The sequence below is a fragment of the Medicago sativa genome, chromosome 7 (genome assembly GCF_051527215.1).
Source record: "Medicago sativa cultivar Bolivia chromosome 7, Bolivia_mono, whole genome shotgun sequence".
Classification (NCBI taxonomy): domain Eukaryota; kingdom Viridiplantae; phylum Streptophyta; class Magnoliopsida; order Fabales; family Fabaceae; genus Medicago; species Medicago sativa.
In genome coordinates, this window is record NC_140755.1 from 74655822 (window position 1) to 74671352 (window position 15531).

General features: G+C 32.0%; 2 protein-coding genes across 2 annotated transcripts; one reads left to right on the forward strand and one right to left on the reverse strand.

Moving 5' to 3' along the window:
- Nucleotides 1-7868: 7868 nt before the first annotated feature.
- On the reverse strand, nucleotides 7869-8888 carry LOC146908433 (uncharacterized). The gene has a single exon (XM_085726594.1). It carries the CDS (start codon nucleotides 8788-8790, stop codon nucleotides 8155-8157), a length of 636 nt encoding a protein of 211 aa, XP_085582720.1. The 5' UTR covers nucleotides 8791-8888; the 3' UTR covers nucleotides 7869-8154.
- A 3691-nt stretch (nucleotides 8889-12579) lies between these two features.
- LOC146908434 (F-box/kelch-repeat protein At3g23880-like) lies at nucleotides 12580-14845 on the forward strand. Its single transcript, XM_085727542.1, has 2 exons — nucleotides 12580-14138; nucleotides 14495-14845. Exon 1 carries the CDS (start codon nucleotides 12796-12798, stop codon nucleotides 14086-14088), a length of 1293 nt encoding a protein of 430 aa, XP_085583668.1. The 5' UTR covers nucleotides 12580-12795; the 3' UTR covers nucleotides 14089-14138; nucleotides 14495-14845.
- Nucleotides 14846-15531: the final 686 nt, after the last annotated feature.

Here is a 15531-nt window from a genome sequence, read left to right on the forward strand (position 1 = left end):
ACACACATTTATAAAATATTTATATACAGGTGGTTAGTAGAAGTTAAGAAAGGATTGACAAACTGTCTCAACTCCAAATTAGTACCAGTTATGATGGAGTTGTATTTATATAGTATGTTGTACGCTAATGGAAGAATATGAAGAAAACTATTTTTTAAAAAATTCCAACATTTCCTCAATTTTGCTTAGGCCCTAATAAAAGTGATCAATAGATAATGGGCTTTTGGGCACTTAATCTGATTTGTGTAGAAACATAGTGTAGGCCCAAACACTAGGCCCATGATGGCTGGTGCCTAGGGTTGCACGGTTATAAATAGAGAGGCTAGGTCCCTTTGCCATCACTCTGACTATTCTGCTCATTAGCGGTTTGCCCCATTGAAAACCCTAAGTCCGGAGCATGTGAAAGGTAAAGGAAGAGTCTTGTCTCAAATCTCGGCGAATCCGGTAATCATCGTTTACAAGTAAGTGTGTTCTAATTTCATGTAATAACTCGATCTTGACGTATAGATTGTTTACATGTGGTATCAGAGCCTATTATTATATGATTTAGAACCCTAACGTTTGATATTTGTAGACTGCATCACATATTTAAATTAATATAAGCCTTGTGCTGCAAATCGCAATTTATCTCTATTGAGTTGTATCAAAATTTGTTTTAAATTTGATTTGGGATTACAATCGCCGTTCCTAGGCCTCTGTTATACCGTATTGTTGTGTTCTTGACAAATCGTTGTTGTCCCAAACTGTATTTTTAAGCTGAATTCATACCCTTTCTCTAATTTTATTTTTGGATTGCTATAAATTAAGAATTCAGCTTTTACGGCATCAAAATTTTATTTAATTCAATTTCAAGTTAAAGTTGTTGAAATTGTGTGCCAACTCAGTTTTAGTTTCATTCAAATCATATATGCTAATTTTCTAAATCCATATTTTGTATTCAACTGTACAGAAAACAAAAATTTAGAAAGCTTTTAACTCCCCGAATATTTTGTTAGTCACCATTGTTCTTTGAGGGGACTATAATTACACGGTGATTGCCTTTTTTAAATTTTGTTTTGTTGAATTTATGAATATATATGTCGCTCATAGACATATTTGTATTCAATTATAGACAAAAAAAAAAAAAAAACTTGTGCATCATATACACCGCAGTTAATCAAAGGATGTTTGAATTATCAAACTGGATTTCATTGTAAGACTGTTAGGTGTTGACTCAATATGAATGGGTGCACCTTCTATTCATCTTTTCATGAGTTTCCTTTTCATATGCTCTCGTAGCTTTTGGAATTCTTGTGAACCACTATGTGATATTGATTTTCAATTTCATGCTATGATTTTTTGTTTTTGTTTTAATTTGGACAGAATTTATCATATTTTGGCATGAATTGATTGAATCATATGCTATTAAAGTGATATCCTTTTGGATATTAATTTATTTTACATTATGGATCGGAAAAGATATGTTTCTCATCATACAATTGAATTCAAGTTCTTAAAGTGAATATGGATATCGATTAATTTTGAGTGATTTGTTTCTAAAGATTTAGAATCAAATCTTTTCACTTTGGCTCATTTTTCTCTAATATCGTTGCCATATCTTGGAATTTGATATTCTTTTCAACCTTGGTATTTTTTTTTGGCTGATATATTTATATATATGGTATGTACTTCACGGTGAATTTGCATGTTTGTTTATAACGTTCAACTTTGTTCTCAAGAATTTGTTCTTGTTTTAAGCATTCAGTTTGAAGTTTTGAATTGAAAGATTTGTTTGTTAATATTCAATTTGAATCATTGAAATTGTTTCAATTTTCAAAATTATATGGCTGAAAGGGAAATTAAATATTTTCTATTGTTGTATGTGTTTGATCTTTGTTTATCTCACAAACAATTTTTAATCAAAATAAAGCTACTTGAACAAGAGTTTTGATTATTTTTTTTGTGGAATTTTGGTAAATTTCATTAATCTGTATCAAAGATTGTTTGAGTTAAATAATTGTTTGCTCAATTATTATTATTATTATTATTTTTATATGTGTCATAGATGTATTAATATGTGTGAATTTGGTAAATTGATCCAATTTTGTGTGGCTCCTTCTTCTGTTAAGTTTATGGATAGTTTCCTTTATATATGACTATAGTTTCTATTCTATTATTTGAGTGGATTTGAGATTGGTTTATGCATAGATTGAAGTTGCTTTAAAAATATGTTTATCATGATTGAATTACAATTGCATGTGTGGATTCAGAGACAATTTTGAGTAGTCATGTTCAAATTAAGACCATGTATTTTTGTGCCACTCCTTTTGATGTTGTTTTTGTCACTAAAAATTGATGTTATATTTGTTTCTGTTGCCATAAGGTTTGCGATTTTTGAAACAAATTTCACATGTTGTGATTCATTGTGCATGTGCATCTAATGTGAATAAATATTGGCATGATTATTATATGAATATTCCATCATGCATAATTTTATTTTATCTCAAATCCGGAAGAAAACACCATGATTAATATTTTATGGATCAAATTTTGCATTTTCAAAAGGATTTGATTTGATTTTGGTGGATTGATTTGATTGGAAATAATTTCCAAACATTGTTTTCACATTTTTATTTATGGGAATAAATTTTATTTTGTGAAATATGTAAAATCTTTTTTTTTTGTGAGATATATATTCCCATGGATGAGTTTAAAATATTATTTGTGAAATTCTCTTTTATAGAAGTGAATTATTCTATTAAAGTGTTGTAATTGTGAAATTACTTTAGACTCAATTTTGTCAATATCATCAAATACCAATGTATATGAATTTATTTTGTATAAATTCTATATTGCCTTGTTCTTATTGGTATGCTCGCTTGTGGAATATCATAAAAGTTAATTTTTGAGCAATTCTGAAGGCAATTGAAAACTATTATCCTTGTATTGTATTGATATATTATTGGAGTCTTTCTTTTGTTATACTGGTTTGTTGTTGAATTATGAACCAATTGAGATGACAATATGCCAAATTGTGCGGAACTTTAAGTCATCGAAGCTTAATGACTCTACAAGGAGAATTGATTACACTTTTCGAGGTTAGCCATGATTTAATTAATTTAAATTCTTTTATTGAATTTGATTACACATGTTCCCTTATTTTATAGGGGATGGGCATATCCTATTGGTGTAATATTAATTGACATAACCATTGTGTGATAGAGAATATAGTTGAATATTTGTTTGAATGTTTTAAAAATCTTGGATTGATAATCCAACTATCATTCTCTATCAAGTGGGAGAATCTTACATGTCATCAATTATCTATAAATGAGAAACAAATATCCTTTGTTGAAAAATACTCTTTTGTTTATTATGGAGACTTACATTGAGGATATTATAGTCTTTTATTAAATATTTTTTTGTGACTCTTTTGTCTTTTATCCTCAATTGTGGTAAAATTCAAGTCTCATATATTTCCGCTGCGTAGATAATTGATTTAAATCATTACTTGTTAATGAGATTATGAGTTTAGCGGTAATAGTACTCTTCCAAAAGGATAACAGATAATGATATCTTGATTTTCTTCTATGTGCTTTTAACGTACTATTCTACCGCATTGTATCAAACAAAATTATGATGAATGCAAATTGAAACGATATTGACCAGTCTAGATGCATTTAAATGATGCATATTTTTTCTGTGTCATATTTTGACAAGAGTAATTGATTCCTATGCAAAAAGAATTTCTTGCGTTGATATAGGTCGTTACCACCAAAGTGGGACCGCCTCTATTGATTGATTGATGAAATTTCCTTTTGTAGTTTGAGGAATGTTTTTAATTGTAACATGTAGTTTCCTGCCCAAAGGTGGTTATTGCATTTTACAATTAAAAATTTATTTGGGATAAGTTATTGGAGAATGTTTTGAACTAAGGAATTTGCCTGCCCAAAGGTGACAAATTTCTGAATTCAATACATGCTCGTTGATTAACTTACCTGAGGTTTTGACTGGGGTTATAACCTTAGTTTGTACATTCTGCCCAAAGGTGATTGTACAATTATATTGGCCTCATCGTGATAGCTTGTTTATTTTGAGCTATATCTTGTCAAAAGATATATTTTGATGCATTCATGTTTTGTCTCGTATATTTCCTCAATGGATAATTGTTATGCTTTTATTATGCATGCTCATTGATTAACTTATATAAGATGGAGTTATTGGAGTATATGTTGAACCAATGAATTTGTCTGCCCAAAGGTGACAATTTCCCAAGTTCAATGTATCCTCATTGATTAACTCAATTGAGGTTTTGGCTTGGGTTTCAACCTTAGTTTGTGCATTCTGCCCAAAGGTGATTGTATAATTATATTGGCCTCGTTATAATAGCTTGTTTATTTTAAGCTATATCTTGTCTTATGACATATTTTAATTCATTCATTTTTTTCCTTATCAATGAATGATTGTTTTACTTCCATTGAGATCTTAACCGAGTCAAACCGTAAGAAATGGAAGTAAGATCTGGAGTTATCTCTAGGAGAACATGTCTGAACTGAAATAACCTTTTGGTAAGTGGGAGATGACTCACAAGTTAAAGTATCTGACCATAATGGTCTCCATGTGTCAATGAAAAGTTATTGGACGTAAAAATCTGACAATGTTGTAATTTAGGAGTAATTGTGAAGTCAGTGGGAGATGTCAACTTAATTTCAAATTAATATCTAGGAGTAATTTTGAAGTCAGTGGGAGATGTCACCATAATTTAACATTCTAGTTTTGAACTTGTTTTGAAAAATATCTTTCACGTAACCTTCATTTAGGATGAAACTTGTTTGTGTTACCTTGTTGGAGCAAATTTGTTTTAGTTTTACTCTTGGAGGTAGAAAACTAAGTTTGAGTTTAAACTCACATAACCTTGCTTCATCCTTTGTTCATCTATATAAATTGTCTCTAGTAGATGGTTCATGACTCCCTGGATCTTTTGTTAATAGTTTATTTAAGTTGTCTTTGATTTCACATAACCTTGCTTCGTCTTTCATTGTCAAAACTTTTGTTGCTATTAGGTCTAATGTTGAGGAAGACATCCTTTACTTTATGACATAAACACTTGGATCATATTTATTGGGGAAAGGGCTGAGAAATTAATCAAAGTAAATATTCTACCTTTCTTAAAGTTTGATGATCCAGGTACTTGTGTGGATTGCATTAGAAGCAAACTTACTAAAACCAAAGGTTACAACTAGCATTTTTGAACCCTTTGAAATTGTCGAAAATGAAATTAGTGGCTCCCAACTCCTATAATTTATGGTAATGAATTATTTATTACATTCATTGGCTTCCTAACCTTGACATTAATTGTTCTTTTAACCAAATGACTTAGGTTCATTGTTTTCAAGAGTCATTTTGAATAACATGAATACTGTGAATTCTTTTGATGCATTTGGTTAGTGGGAGTTTGAATTTTATATTATTAATTTTTTGATGATGAATTTTTCTTTCACTTATTTTCTTTGATATATTGATGTGAATTTCCATTCAATTTAATTATTGATGATGAGATGAATTCTTGTATATATCAAATATCAAATGTGAAAAAATTATAGCTCAGTGTTGAAGGGATCACTATGCCGGTGATCGACACTATTTTGGAGTTGAGGCATTACATGTGAAAAATTTGAGCTCAATGTTGACAGGATCTTTATGCCGGCTGTTAACATTATTTTGGAGCTGATGTATTATGTGTGAAAATTAGAGCTTAGTGTCGTTGGGATCACTATGCCGGTGATTGACACTATTTTGGAGCTGAGGCAATGTGGTTTTCCGTGGACCGCATAATTTCTCTGGCTTTTAGGCATTTGAGAGAAATCACACAATTTCTTTGGCTTTAAGCATTTGAGGGAAATCACATAATTTCTTTGGCTTTAAAGCATTTGAGAGAAATCACATAATTTCTTTGGCTTTAAGCATTTGAGAGAAATCACATAAATTCTCTGGCTTTAAGGCATTGAGAGAAATTGAGGATCGACAATGAAAATGATAGTATGGTCGATGATCACGTAGACATATCATTTCTTGCTACACTCTACACAAATGACTAGTCGACGGAATTGGTGATATTTGTAACCATGGAAGGTGTTGTATCAATTAAGGATATAACTACCGCCATGATTCGATATCATTCAGTTCTTAGTTGGACGGAGTCTTTATTAAGTGTTGCATCATGGGATCATGTAGTGGCCACGTTAGGAAGTTTGTTATCAGTCCGAGAGTCGTTTTCAAAAATATTTTTATTTTATTTTTCATTATTTTTATTTTAAATACACAATTGATTTTGCCCAAGTGGGAGAATGTTAGAATTTCTTCTAATAATTTGTGGGCTGCAATCAATTGTTGGTTTTGGTTTTAATAAAAACGGACTGATGTTGTGATCCATTTGATGATGCTTAGGCCCTAATAAAAGTGATCAATAGATAATGGGCTTTTGGGCACTTAATCTGATTTGTGTAGAAACATAGTGTAGGCCCAAACACTAGGCCCATGATGGGTGGTGCCTAGGGTTGCACGGTTATAAATAGAGAGGCTAGGTCCCCTTTGCCATCACTTACTATTCTGCTCATTAGCGGTTTGCCCCATTGAAAACCCTAAGTCCGGAGCATGTGAAAGGTAAAGGAAGAGTCTTGTCTCAAATCTCGGCGAATCCGGTAATCATCGTTTACAAGTAAATGTGTTCTAATTTCATGTAATAACTCGATCTTGACGTATAGATTGTTTACAGATTGTGCTCGTCAATGGTGGTTTTGGCAGTACCATCATTATCCACATGCAAGCTGGGAACTGTTCAGTGACACCCTTATATGATATTTCCATATGGAGTTTAGTGAAGTTTTGTCTTGTCTAGACGAGGGTAAGGCAATAGAAATTGACGACAACGATTTTGAGATGCATTTTGGGGTTGAAACTGTACAAGTACCAAACTCTAATGATGATTCTGATTACTTTAAAGTTATGATCGATGAAACAATAATCCATTCTTCCAATTTTTTGTGTCCACCACAACTTTCATACTTCACTTCTTCTCACATGCATGTCTCTTGGTTTTGAGACCTTATCACCACTCACGTTACACAAAAATTTAAACATTCCTCAATTGCGTTAAAAGTGATGTTGGATATTACCATTAATTGTCCAAATTGATCAATGGTTCGAGCAATCAGCGACACCATATTTATGGGATACACCACCATATGACCTAAGTTGGTGCTTTGTTTGTGCTAAAGTACTAATTACAACCTTGATGACAAGATTGTTGTGGATGGATGGGTCCAACCACAATTTCAAATGCCTAATTTCTACATTTAGTATACTAACATATGTCATATGTCGTAAGAACACATTTTAACATTTTCCTTAGTATAAATATCCCCCAATCCCTGGTATCGGTTATCATCATCTTTAATCAACTTGAATTCTAATAGGTAATCCTAGAAGCCATATGTAAAAATGTTTATATATTTTCTAATTTCTAGCTAACCATCTGATTGCCAATATACAGTAGAGGTTTCTATACTAAAACTTAAAATGAATTTTTCATTCCTAACACTAAGTGTCGAAATAGAAAACAAACTCTTAAATATATATTTATCTTTTACAACGGTACAACTCAATTAGAAACAAACCAAACTATTCTTACAGACAAATTGAAGTCAAGCATGAAAGGATTTCACAACAGTAAAGAAAAAACAATATGGAATCAGATGCAAAAATAAAGTCAAGATTCGTAATCCTCATGCAGTGAAGAGGGTCATAAAACCACATAACATGTTTCAAAAGTCAGAGTATGCCTAATATATAAAATATAAATAGTACTCCTCAAAATAGAATTCCTAAAATTTTCAAAACCACAAAAAACTTCTAATAGGCAAGCATACAAATATATATAAATACATGTAACACTATTATTTATATGAGTAAAGTATGAAGTGGTCATATAATCTACAAATCTATTTCCTCCATGCATGATTCACTACATATGGACCGTCCGACTAAAATGGACGGTCCAGACTTTAAGTTCAGTATTTTAGATTTAAAAAATTATAAAATCTACATTAAAATCTAGACCGTCTGATCAGATTTGGCTGACTTCATGTAGTCACACTGCACACAATCCAAATACATTCACAACTTAGCCTTATTCTTGCAGATTTGGCTTTTGATCTCCATATCAGGAAAACCAAAAACAAATTGACAATTAGACTCAGCAACAATATGCTTCTTGATAAATCCAAGAAAAGTAACTCTTCCAGGAATCCTAGTAACTGCTTCCAAAGAGAGTTGACCACCCATTAAATCACCTAAAAAACCTGTCACATTGGATGCTAATTTATCAGCTTGAAGGGTAAGTCTACAAGGAAGAATAGTAGAACCTCTTGCAGCAATCAAACCAGGATATATATCTGTGTCTCCAACTTCAACACCTTTATACATCAAAAGACTAGTTCCATCTGCATGTGTGAAGCTTACACGGTTTTGATTATCGACTTGAATCTTGAGATCTAGAGTAACATTGAGTTGTATGTCAATAGCAGGAAATGTTAGACGAGGTGATATACCTTCTAAAGTAGCTGAAACAACCGTTGCTTTTGGTTGTTTTGGCTTGAAAACGGTTAAGGCAAGAATAACACAAACTATTACTAAAACTAGTAATAGTAACAAAACTATGCATATGCAAGTTACACATCTGTTTCTTCCCTTTTTTGGTGGATTCATCAAGGCTTGTTCTTCTTGGTATTGTTTATTTTGTGAATCCTTCATGGCCCTTTGTTTTCTTACACAAGCAAATTAAAATTGAGAAATGGTGAAATAGAAATGCTACCATAAGGTTGGATTAATAAATGAGATTTGATATGTATGGTATGAAGAGGCTACATATATAAGAGTGACATTTTGCCAACCATAATATTATTAATGAATCTGTATCTATAGGTGTAGTTGGTAGTTGTGGGGGTCCAATTGAATTACTACTATGCATGCAGAGTCAAGAGTAAATGCGCGGCTATAGCCTTTCCGTGTTGTAACTGCCACCACTACACGCTTCTTTCAAATCCATGTATGCATTGAATGTACTTATTAGCATGCTCTCTGCATATTCCATCAGGTTTAATACTAAGTTAATAGTATTATCGTCTAAATAAAAAAGTTAACTATATAGAATAAGTTAATTTCATTTTGTCACAAATTGTAACTCAACTGGTAAAAAATGTTGAAATTGTTAGACCGAACATTGTGATTGAGATTCGAACATCAACTTCGATACATGTACTAGTTTGTAATGGTTACTATTATTTCAGCTATCTATATAAATAAATAAAATATTCTACTACGTGTCTACTATCCTCTCTTCAAATAGAAGTGTCCATTAAATATAAATGGTCTTAAATTTGATTATCTTGGAGGAAATATGAAAAAAATGATTTTGTTTGTCCGGCGACAAAGTGACAAGCACAAGAAATCAGTATACATAATTGTGAAATTTTGGCTTCAAACCCATATAAAGATGTATAACTCAATAATATCGATATTATCAATTTGACCGATCCTATGGACAAAATGATTCTTTTTGAAAAGGCCAAATACCTCCCTAAGTCCTTTAAGTTTCACGTTTGTTTTAGATAGGTCATTTAAGTTTCTAAGGTTTCAGATAGGTTCTTTAAGTTTCGAGTTTGTTTTGGATAGGTCCTTTAAGTTTCTAAGGTTTCAGATAGGTCCTTTAAGTTTCGAGTTTGTTTAACGGACATATCAACTTTGACTTAACGGAAGTTGATAGAAAAGACCTATCTGAAACAAACTCAAAACTTAAAGGATCTATCTGAAACCTTAGAAACTTAAAGGACCTATCTGAAACAAACTCGAAACTTAAATGACCTATCTAAAACCTTAGAAACTTAAAGGATCTATCTAAAACAAACATGAAACTTAAAGGATCCGGAGAGATATTTGACCTTTTGAAAATGAAGGATGAGCACAACGACTCGAGAGATGTAAACATGGTAATAATAATATAGTAGAAAATGGACTATACAACATTTAATGAGAGTTTGACAATCGTATGTACCTACATAGTGCTATAATTTTGTGGGAATAATTCTAATTATTTCTTATGAATTGTATCAATAGGAGAACCGGACCTATATATACCTATGACCTACATATAGGACCATTTTTTAACATTGAATTCAATTGAAATGTGATGAAATTTATGTGTGTGAGAGAGAGTTTGTACAAGCCCTGCATCTCGGTATCAATTCTTCTTCTCCAATAAGCTAATAAGCTCTACATGCTACAGGAAAAACATCCCTTATTGGAGATGCTCTAATAATCTTACACATTTTTTTACAGCTTGTAATAATAATAAGTACTATAATAGAAGCAAAAATTAATTATCTCTCTTGAATGATCAACTTGTACATAATATCAATTGTCAACAAATTGAATAAATTTAAGGGTCTTGCTAACTAGTGCTCTCAGAGCAATAGTTAAGGGTTCTACAAGTAGAATTTTTGTCTTAGAAATATATGATATTACTTTTGATCAAATAATGATTACACACTTTTTTTATGAAAACTTCTTATTTTGCATGTTTAACCAATGCCATTGCAGCACTAGTTAACATTCTCCTAAATTTAATTAGCTTAAATGTATTTCTCATCCCCGTATTTTAGCTACAATATAATTTTAGTCCCCCTATTCAATAAGTTTAATTAGCTTAAATTTACAATCCATATTTTTTACCCAAAACTAGTGATTTTTGAGCCCAAAGGTGGAGATTTTGGCCCTAATTTCGAATTTGAAAAGAAAATACATAAAATCAACACTTTGGAGACAAAATGCGGGTTAAAACTGAAATTACAATATCGTCGGAAACTCGGGGACCAAAAATTAATTAAACTAACAAGTTGTTGTGGTTTGAACACTGTAAATGCTAAGATCACTACTGCCAACATAAACAGTGACGCATTATCTAGTTTAAGACTAAATATCTATTTGTTTTCAAGTTGAAAATAGGCCGAATGCATGTCTATTTTTTGTAGGTAGAAATGCCTTGTGACGCAAGAAATTGAATTTGGCTGTAGTATTAAATATATAGGCAATAACTGTTCTGTTTTCATCCTGCATTTATCAAACTTTTCATTTTCTAGTTTAAGAGAAAAAGGAAATTGATATTATCTATCTATACTACTAAGCTAAAATTTTGTATATTACCGTAACTATAGTCAAGAAGTAAATATTATCAGAATATAGTAGCTGTAGGTAATTCTGCTATACATGCACATTGGAATTGAAATTGATGACAAAATAAAGTGCATATAGTGAACTAAAAATTAACTCTACCTGACCTAGACAAATAATGTTAGGTAAGGAAGTTTAATTGATAAAAGCCACTCTTGGCAACTTTTTCTTTTCAAACGAATATCTGAAAGTATACATAACCCTATGTTTTTATATTTTTATTTTATATTAGCGTGCAAGCCTGACATAAAAAAAGAGTATGAAATCCAAACTTATTTTGACTTGAGAGAAAACTTAAATTCCTTATGGATATCAGAAAACGATTCATGAAAAAAATATTCCTTGATTTATGTATGATCTGTTGCAAAGAATTTGATTTTTTTTTTAAAATTTACCTACCATTTCCAATTAATCAACTATGATCATGCAATTGATAATTAAGTTTTTTTATTCCTAATGATGATAGTCGTATAAAATTATCTGGGACTAGTCCCCACATTGATTGTGTTATCTGGGACTAGTTTTTTTATTCTTGATGATACTTACGCAAAAATGCATAGCTCATATAGAGCCACCGACACTGACACGTTACAAGTTATATTCTTTTTTGTTGCTAAGTTACAAGTTATCTTAATTTATGTGTGTATATAGCCGGGACATATATATTTTAGTTTAACTTACCTATAAAATTAACTTAAGGTTGATGAAGTTACCAATTAATCTTTATTCAGAAAAAAAAAGTTACCAATTAATCAAACAAGTGGCCTGAGAACACTTGTTAACATTTCCTTTAATTATAAAGTGTCCATTTCCAAACATGATTACATGCATGCAACAAAATATTGCTTTGACCTAATTCAAAATGAACATAACACAGAATGACCAATTTCATATAGAAAATGCGAACTCCAATGGCAAATTGAAACAATGACCAAACAAGAGGAACAAATAATTATAACAAGAAACGTATCAAAATGCACATGTGAATTGAAGCTAGATTGAGTTGATCAATTCCTTTTATTTTTCTACTTTTAGTTTTTTTTTTTTTTGAACTCCTAAATACCTTTAAATGATTGGTTGAAGGGGTCCATACCCAACCAAACTTCATGGATGTCATTGTTATGTCAATTTAATTTTATAAAGGGAAATGTTAATAAGTAGCAAAGTATTTGTGAAAAGGTGTGTAATCATTGCATCAGAAATCGAAATAATTGACTTTTTAAAAAAATAATTGCTTATTTGGGATGCTTAAAGAGTGCCCGGACACTCGTTAACAAAACCCTTTTATAAATGACTAGAGGTGATCCTTGTTTCTCTCGAGAACTAGTATTTGCTCTATTGTATCTTTTCAATCATAGAGTTTCTGTGATTGTGTTAGTTCGCGGGAAAGAGTTATATTAATCTAAAGTTCGGTAGATGTATAACTAAAATATTGTTTTAACTAGGAATTCTTCTGAACAATTCGTCTTGAAAAAAACATATCATTGAAAGGATTTCAAATTCTTGCAACCATTTCCTTTGATCCTGAAAATGGCGTCAGGTAGCAACGACGATGACGCTGATCCTTCTTCGCTTTCACTGATGGTGGAAACAACAAACCCTAAGAAGATGCAGCAATTCACCGGAACCCTAACATCATCTCCGCCACTTCCCACTCTTACATTCGATCTGATCGCAGAGATTCTGTGCAGGCTTCCCGTGAAATTACTACTCCAACTTCGATGCCTCTGTAAGTCCTTCAATTCTTTAATCTCCGATCCAAAATTCGCCAAAAAACACCTTCGCTTGTCAACCACGCGCCACCATCTCATGGTAACCTCTAAGAAGAACAACTCAAGCGAGTTTCTTCTCTTAGATTCTCCAATTTCCTCTGTTTTTTCAACTTCTAGGGTTAGGCAGACACAACACATTCACCCAATTCATCCTGAAAATGGATACAATCCTCCTTTGGGCTCATGGTTTCTAGACGTGTGCTCTTGTGATGGCATCCTTTTGTTCACTGTCCGTGATCGTCTCTTGTTCACTGTCGGTCATCGTCTTCCTCTTTTGTGGAACCCTTCCATTAGAAAATTCAACAAATTGCCTCCTTTGGATAAAAATCACAAGCTAAGGGATCTCTTTCCTTCATATAGTTTTGGGTATGATCATTTCATTGATAATTATAAGGTCATTGTTATTTTCTTAGCTGAAAATGAAGGAAAAAGAATAAATGAAGTTAGGGTTTATACTTTGGGTACTGATTATTGGAGAAGGATAAAGGATCTCCCATCTTCTAACCGATTCCGTGGGCCCGGAATGTTTTTGAGTGGCACTGTTAATTGGCTGGCATATGATGATTCAAATGGTTATAAATTGCGAGTAATTGTTTCTCTTGATTTGGAGAAGGAGTTGTATGAAAAGCTTCCGCTGCCCGATTTGGAGGATTCATATCAAAAGCTTTCAACGCTTTATTCGGAGAAGGATTATTGGACCTTAGGCGTTTTCAGGGATTGCTTGTGCCTCTCAGCATGTAGTTTTGATTTGATTATGGATTTTTGGATTATGAAAGAATATAGAAATAAAGAGTCATGGACTAAATTGTGCAATGTTAATGTTTCTTATGTGGAAGATTGGGGACAACTTTTATTACCCTATGGCAAGGCTTTATATATTGCAGAGGATGACCAAGTGCTAATGTATTTTCATGAATCCACCAAATTGAAGTTGGTTGTTTATGATTCCATTAATGGTACTTTTAAGATTCCCGATATTCAAAACATCAATACTTGGATGGACCCAGTGGTCTACATTGAAAGTTTGATATCACCTTGTTCTCGTCATTAGGATGTAGACACTATGCTATGTCACTTGGGCATGAGATTCAACTGCAACATGTATGTCGGTTAATTTCTATTTATGTTATTCATTTTGTCTTTGTTCTCATTACTGGTAACTTCGGGGATCATTTTTAATTAAAGTTTCATCTACAGGTTGGACAAATTGCCCTGTTATGTTCACTTGTTAGTTAGTTAGAGTTGTTCATTCTCTCATTGTTCATTGCATATTTAATCTGTTTCAAACTTTGCACCTATTTTTTTACCTTCAGCTACAAGTCATCCCATCTAAAGGAAAATTATTTTGTTTCTTTGTTTCTACTTGATTTTGATTTGTTTTGAATAGATTATGAAATATTTGTTAGTTGGTCTTGGATTGATACCAACCCTGTGAATATTTTTTTACCTTGGAACAGTTTCACGGTGAAAGAAATTGTGACAACTGACAACTAACAAACATTGATGTTGATCAAGCAACATTGAAACTCTAACCAAAGGTATTCTGTCTGCAAAATTTCAGCACAGATGAATTTAAAGAACTCAGTTATGCAGATTTTCTTCGTTCTTGTTCCCTTGTATACACAACCTTTAGTGCACTTGTAACTGACTGGTTCAATGGTAGCTAACATGTTTAAGAGTTTTAACCCTCTTTAGAAATACCACGTGTTTTACACATTGTGTCCAAATAGTTTACAAATCTATTTGTATTGAGCATGAACAATGCAGATTTTCTTAATTTATTCTTTATATTTATGATGTTGGTCTGATTACAGATTGTTATGCAGCATGTGTAGTAGCTCCCATCAGCAGATTCATGCTAATAATTATATGTTAATTTAGTAATTGATGTGAGTGATGATTTACTTAGGAGAAATTGGAGGTAGGCATGGAAATGTGGTGGGTTTTTTTCCCTTCACACCTTAGTCTACTCAATGTCCCGTCTCAATCTCCATGATGGGTACATGTTTCACATTTTTTTCACTTCTCTGACAAAGTTATAACTTAAATATACTCCCTCCGTCCCTTAATGCAGCCATTCATTGTCTTTTTGACATTTCTTAAAAAAAGTTGTCTGTGTAATTAATGTGTCTGTTTTGTGTGTTAATATTACGAGATTGTTCTTTGTTTGTATGTGTATTAAATTTGACTTTTCATATTTCAAGACAAGATAGTAGTATTAATTAGGGGTATGTTTAGGAAAAAAATAATAAATACATCTAGTAATTTGAAAAGAGTTTTCATGTAGGGACAAAAATAAAATCAAATGGATGCTTAGATATAGGGATACTGGGAGTATATGTTAACATTGTGTACTCAACCAACTGAGAGAGTGGCGTAAAAGCATTGTTTTTATCATAATAATACATATCAAACACGGGAGAGGATCCTCTCTGAAGAAAAACTCTGCAGTTTTATGCAATCATTGATCTCAGTCATTAATTACGCCCTCTCT